General features: G+C 35.2%; 2 protein-coding genes across 2 annotated transcripts; both read right to left on the reverse strand.

The window, feature by feature from the left end:
- Nucleotides 1-213: 213 nt before the first annotated feature.
- LOC137637026 (uncharacterized) lies at nucleotides 214-2,170 on the reverse strand. The gene has a single exon (XM_068369338.1). It carries the CDS (start codon nucleotides 1,988-1,990, stop codon nucleotides 362-364), a length of 1,629 nt encoding a protein of 542 aa, XP_068225439.1. The 5' UTR covers nucleotides 1,991-2,170; the 3' UTR covers nucleotides 214-361.
- Nucleotides 2,171-2,184: 14 nt separating this feature from the next.
- Nucleotides 2,185-6,077, reverse strand: LOC137631228 (uncharacterized). Its single transcript, XM_068362997.1, has 3 exons — nucleotides 2,986-6,077; nucleotides 2,622-2,856; nucleotides 2,185-2,298 (listed from the first exon to the last, which is right to left on the reverse strand). The coding sequence occupies exons 1-3, from the start codon at nucleotides 6,075-6,077 to the stop codon at nucleotides 2,185-2,187; spliced, it is 3,441 nt and encodes a 1,146-aa protein (XP_068219098.1).
- Nucleotides 6,078-6,557: the final 480 nt, after the last annotated feature.

Here is a 6,557-nt window from a genome sequence, read left to right on the forward strand (position 1 = left end):
AGCACACAAAGTATTTCCAGATATTAAATATAATAAGTTATTTAAATTTACATTTGAGATCTTTTTATTTTCCAAGAGAGTTGAAAACCAAGGATTATGAAAAAAGTCAAAGTACTTTTTTCGTACTAAAAATAAACAGGATAAAGAAAACGAGAATACAAGGATTCTGAAGTTGGAAAGAAAAAATATATTTAACACACTCCCCCCAAAACATTCAGTCCTGTTATGAAATAAAAACAGGATTGAATTTTTAAACATACCAAAAGTATTTACATTACCAGAATTTTTTTTTCTAATAATTGCCAAAATTATTTAAATTACCATCACCAACAATAAATAAAAAAGCCTACACAGACAAACTTTACTGTAAAATTTGTCTGGTCTTCAGAGCACTAATCTTTGCCGCTTTACGCTTTCCCAGAATGCGGTTGTTGGCCAGATTAGAATCATTAGAGTCATAATTAGGACTGTCTTTATCTTCATTTGAAGAAACATCAGGTCTGAAAAGAAATATTAGATTAGATGAATGTCTCTTAGTAAGTTCCCCAGTTCTGCCTTTCAGTAGGGTAACTCCAGTAACTTCCCCAAGCTCATTGAGAACTACATCATGGACTATTCCCATTGGGTATTGGTTTGGCTTACTATATGGTTCTTTAATTAGAACCACATCATTCTTTTGAAGAAGTGTATGTTTTACAGGTTTGAATCTGTCTTTTGCATTTACAGCTTGATTTGTCAAGTTACCCAAAAATTCTTCATGATAAATGTTAATCAAATGACTTCTGACTTTACGCAGTTTTGTGTAGTTTTCTTTAACTTTATCACAAGGAGAAACTAGATAGTCCTCATCCAATTCTAGATCTGGATGTCTTTGCAGCTCAGGAATTAAGTTTACTGAAACAAGGTCATAACCCCTAATTAGACACTCTGGTGTTATGGGATCAGGAAGTGATTTGTTTATATCTGTATCTCTTAATACCTCTTTAAAAGCTATTGGCCTTCTATTCAATAAATGGACAGTCTGACATATTAAAAACTCAAAATCCCTTATATCTAAAACATTATTTCTTATGGCTCCAAATAAGCATCTCTTAGTAAGTTTCACACAACTTTCAACCATTGAACCAAGAGCCGAGTTCCCTTTGAAAAACTGTTCAAACTGAAGGTTCTTTATGCCATTCTCTTCTAGATAGAGTTTAACTTCTGGGTCTTTTAAATAATCTAGAATTACGTTGCCTCCTGCTACTAACTGAGATCCTTGATCGGAAATACACAAATTTGGTAGTCCAAACTCAAATGTATGAAGCTGGAAGGCTCTAAGATACTCTTTAACACTCAAGTCCATGCACACCTTCAGATTTATAGCTCTACTCCAAGTACATGTGAAACATATTATCCATGCTTTTACTTTTTTCCCACTGGAACGTACAAAGAAGGGTCCCATGTAATCTACAAAAATATAGCGGAAAGGAATCTCTGGGGGATTAATCCTAAAATCTCTATAACAGTGTTGATTAAGATTAACTGTCCTCTCATTGAACCTACGGCATATGACACATGTGCAGATTATCCTTTTAACTACTGAAAAAAACCTAGGTATCCAAAATATCTTACGTACTTCAGCCAGTAGCCTATAGCATCCAGCATGTAAAAAACGTTCATGATAATCTGATACAATATATTTAGTTAGTAAACTATCCTTAGAAATTAGCAATGGAAATCGCATCCTTCGGTCATCTTTCAGTTTCTGCATTTTGCTACGTACCCTTAACAGGCCTTCCTGATCCACATAAACATTGAGCTGTCCAACTAACTTGGGGATATCTTTGAGCAACAGGTTTCTTGATTCAAAATAATCAAAAATTTCAGGGAAGTGCTTCTGCTGATCTCTTCTTATTACCATCTTTGTAGCCTCTGCAAAGAAGTTATGATTAATATCAAAACAGCTAATATGTCCAAACTTAACAGGATCCTTTAGTTTTAGTTTCATTTTCAAGTTATTAACAAAGATAAGTACTCTACGGAAAACAGAAACAACTTTATGGTAGCTAGAACATCCTGATAAAGCATCGGTATGCTCCTCAATCTTTGTAGTTATAGTACCATGATAAGACTGGACAACAACAGGAGAATCTTGCTTTACCGGAAGGGCAGGTATTACAAAATCCAAGATAGATTCCCTGTTCAGCTGACCTTCTGTCTCATTAAGCAGAAATTTGGGACCTGAAAAGTAGTTAGTTTTTTGAAGCTGCTTGAAAGATAAGCTGCGAGTGATGCAATCTGCTGGATTTTCACAACCTGACACAAGAAAAATGAATCGGGTGTTTATTACACAGTTCATTTATTGTGTGTAACCTATTTTGAACAAATACTGAACACTTCTGCCTTTTATCAAGCTTGGCAGAAAACCCATGTACCCAGGAAAGGGCAACGAAGCTATCCGAGTAGACTATCAACTTGCTTATTTTGATTGGCATCATACAAGAAATTCCGGATAACTCCTTATACAGACATGTAATTTCTTCTACGGCCAAAGTTATTCCTTGCAGTTCCAGAGATGGCATGCTTTTAGATTCCATTTGCTTGTTTACTATCCTATTTTTTGCAAAGACAAAACTGACCTTTCCTGTGGGAATATTTTGTATGTAAATGACTACACCAAACATCTGCTTACTACTGTCTGAAAATGCCAATAGCCGGTAAGTATCTTCTCTACTCCCAAAGACTCTTGGTATCTCTGCAACAGAAGCAGCATTTGCTTGTTTGGCAATATTCCGCCATTGCCTCCTAACATCGGCATCTAATTCTTTGTCCCAGCCCAGATCTTTGTTGCACTGTAACTGATGCAAAAATAGCCTTGAACGATTAAGAATAGGGCCATTAAAGTTAAAGAGATCATACTGGGAGGCAATAGACTGCAATACTTCCCGTTTTGTTCGAGCTTGTATGTTAAGACTAATAGGTTTAGTAGATAAACAGTCTTACTTCCTATCCCATGACAACCCAAGTAATTTTACCTTTTCATTAGTTTCTGTACTAATCTCATTATCTATGTGGTCTTGCAATGCAAAATCATTACTGATGTACTGCTGCAGGTAAAACTTGTAAGGCTCAAAAATGCTTTTTAGTTGTTGGTATGCCCAGAGAAGTTCTTCAGAACTATCATAGGCAACTGCAAAGTTATCCATGTAACATAGTTGATATATCATCCTCTTCAATTGTAAAAGTTTACTATCATCACAGTCTACATCTAAAATTAAAATCTTATATAGAGCAAGTAACAGTATTGCAGGGCTGCATCTTAAGCCAAAACTTAATCTTAAATTTCTGTATCCCACAACGGTAAAGTCTTCCTTCTCTACATTTCTGAACCATAGGCATAATAGCCTATTGCTATCTGTGTCATTCAAGGCAAGATTATTGAACGCTTTACACAAATCAAAACATAATAACTTCTGTCCAAATCTCAAATGTAATATAGCAGAGGAAAGTTTCTGGTTTAGATTTGGTCCTGAATATATAGCCTGATTGTGACTAATGGAAGGTTTACTAGAATCTTGCTGACAAAGATTAGACAAATACACTATCCTGCACTTTGTGGTTTCGCGATCCATTTTAAAGATGCCCATGTGAGGCAAAAAGCTATGGTTAGGGTGCTCTCTGATAAATTCGGGAAGGTTATTAATGCGCTCTATGATCCCCATACTTTCCTGTTCTTTAAAAACTTTATCCATTATCAATAGCTTATCCCTGTTATTTTGCAATTTTTTCAAGTTAGACTTTAAAATTGAAACTGCCAATCCCTGATTGGAACCTAATAAATGGGACACCTGAGGATTCCAAAATAAAGGAACAACAATTCTACCTTCTTTATCTCTCTTCATATTTTCAAGGGAAAACTTAACCAACTTCTTATTTATTTCAGAACTCCCAGAATCAGAATCATTAGGTTCAGACTTTACAAATCTATGACAACTTTCTTCTAAAATTTGGTTAGCTGCTTTGATAAGCTGAGATTCAATTATATCTCCCTTATCATCAAATACATTAATGTTAACGGGATCCACAGTATCTTTAAAAGCACAATCCGAAACAAGGCAAGTATTACCATTCCCGAAAATGCTACCCACTAAGTTGTGATCTGAAAGTTGAACCAATCCTTGAAAGCAACTTCCAACATAAGGTAAAAATGTTAAATCCTTCAATATTTGTTCCACATTACCATGTAACAATACTCCAGCAGGAGTTTCAGAATATAGAGATTCTAAGTTTGATCCAAACAAGTGTTCCTGCTGAGGAAGACAGTATGCTGAGCGAGTGCCAAGAATTAACTGAATACTCTGGATACCACAAGAATCATTTGACAAGCTTTCATCTGCCAACAAATAACCTCTTTCTTTGAAACCACTTACTACCTTACCTAATTTAGGAAGTTTTAACTTTACATTAATAGAAGGTATACACAGTGCTTCAATTTTTCTAATTCTATCCCCTATCTGTAAACTTACTTCAATCAGCTTAGTAGTATAGTTCTGAGTAGTGTTAATGCCATTTACTGTTAGAGAAATATTTTCCCTTACTGTGGGTAAATTATAACTGTCCGCAATATCGGTCAAAATGAAGTTACACTGACAGCCACTGTCTTTTAAACATCTTAACTTTAAACCATTATCCAAGGTAGCAGTAAAAGTGGGAAGAACAGTCTGCATGTCAGAATCACTCTGGAAAGGTTCCACAATGTTAACCATTGAGCCAGATATCTCCTTATTTTCCTTAGGCTTGGATTTTGCTTTATCTTTACCCTTATCTGTACAAGATTGGCTATCTGGTTTATTTCCATCTTTATTTGTGACTTGCTTGCCATCAATAGACCGAATACACAGGAAACTGAAATGCCACTCCGAGCAATACTTACATTTATTATTGAACCTATACCTACAAAATTTACTCAGATGATTTAGGTTAGAACATTTTAGGCATCCTTTCAATTTTCTTATTTTATCTATCTTGGCTTCTGCAGAGTCAAATTTGGCACACTTGTGGATAGGGTGATCAGCTGGTTTACCATCTACTTTAGTGCATATACTACAAGGCTTAAAGGTCTTATTTATTTCATACTTTACATCTACAGCTAAGCTGGTAGCTCCATGGTCACTAGTATTTGATGCTTTGGGGGAAAATTGTTTAGGGACTTCTTTAGTTTTCTTAGACTGGCTACAATAACGCTCACTAGCTTCAAAAAACTTTTCAACAATTTCATTTAACGTTGGCTTGGAGCTGTTAGTAATTTGAATCAAATGATTCTTAAATGCATCATTCAATCCTTCCCATATAAAAAACTTAAGTATACAGTCCACAGTAATTTTCAATTTGCGTATTCTTTCCATAATTAACCTAACCTTAGAGATAAATTCATATGGATCAGTGTTGTTAGAAAGTTTCAAATGGGATAACTGCCTCAAAACATTAAATTTTTGTGTGTCATCCGAAGCTAGAGCTTTCAGTAGTAATTGCTTTGCATGTGAATATCCCTGCTTATCTGCTTCCAAGGACTCTACTAAAACTAAGGCCCTGCCTGAGATCTGCTGCTTTAATAACAAGAGTTTATCGTATTCAGGGTATTCAAATTTACTTAAAGTGTCTTCAAATTCTTCAAAAAATCTAGCAAGGTCCTCGTCATCAGAACTGGTGTATTTAGGCAGGGGAGCTATGGGAGACTTAAGCAAACTTCTTGCGGAACTAAGAGAGTCATTCGAATGGGAAACTGATGAAGAGGGCACACTGGGGTTCCTAATAGCCACTAAGCAAGATAAAAGTTTGTCATTATAGACCTGACAGGAGTCCAATTCCTCCTCAGACCTAAGTTCTTCCTCTTCGTCGTCCCATTCCTCATACTTAAGCTCTAATATCTGCTTATTCAAGTCTTTCAATTCTGGAAGCCATTGTTCAAATTGCAAGAGTAATTTCTCCCTTGCTGCAATAGTTAATGTAGGAAAACTATCCTTACGGTTAAAATGTTCTGTCACACACTTCCTTATATACTTCCTTTGATTCACTAATCTCTTAAGTTCAGACATTGTGAATATATACAACTACCTGACCTATCACAAATATAATAAATATTCAAAGGCAAAAGTATGCGTAACAAAACGAAGCCGGTAAGTAAAATTCCCTTAATCACTTCACAGAATATACGTTAACACCAAGAAATACCGATGGCATCAATACTAGGCCAACGACGATAAATAAAGATTACCAAGGAAGCAAAGTTTCGAATATAAAAAATATCCAATGAAGGCAATTCCCGAGCAAAGAACTTATTTCAGAAATATGTTAAAAAGATTAAATTCACTTCAACCTTTACACTAAAGTATTAAAATGCAAAATAATAACAAAGTTCCACCAACAGTGCAAATGGAGAGTCATCGGGCAAGCATCAAAGCAAAGTCATAAGATCCTGTCACGGTCGCCATATTCGGAAAAAACTTATATGAAGGTTGTAAAAAATGGTGAGAAAACAAACATCAAAGTGAACATTGAATTTATTATTGAACATA

Source organism: Palaemon carinicauda, chromosome 3, assembly GCF_036898095.1.
Source record: "Palaemon carinicauda isolate YSFRI2023 chromosome 3, ASM3689809v2, whole genome shotgun sequence".
In the NCBI taxonomy this organism is placed as follows: domain Eukaryota; kingdom Metazoa; phylum Arthropoda; class Malacostraca; order Decapoda; family Palaemonidae; genus Palaemon; species Palaemon carinicauda.

Bases quoted from the DNA above. Each gene is read 5' to 3' on its own strand.
- LOC137637026 (XM_068369338.1), bottom strand. From the start codon at position 1,990: ATGAAACTAAAACTAAAGGATCCTGTTAAGTTTGGACATATTAGCTGT.
- LOC137631228 (XM_068362997.1), bottom strand. From the start codon at position 6,077: ATGTCTGAACTTAAGAGATTAGTGAATCAAAGGAAGTATATAAGGAAG. The intron at 2,857-2,985 runs GTAAGACTGTTT...TAATCGTTCAAG, and splicing joins GGGTTGTCATGGGATAGGAA to GCTATTTTTGCATCAGTTAC. The intron at 2,299-2,621 runs GTCAGTTTTGTC...TTCTTGTGTCAG, and splicing joins AAAATATTCCCACAGGAAAG to GTTGTGAAAATCCAGCAGAT.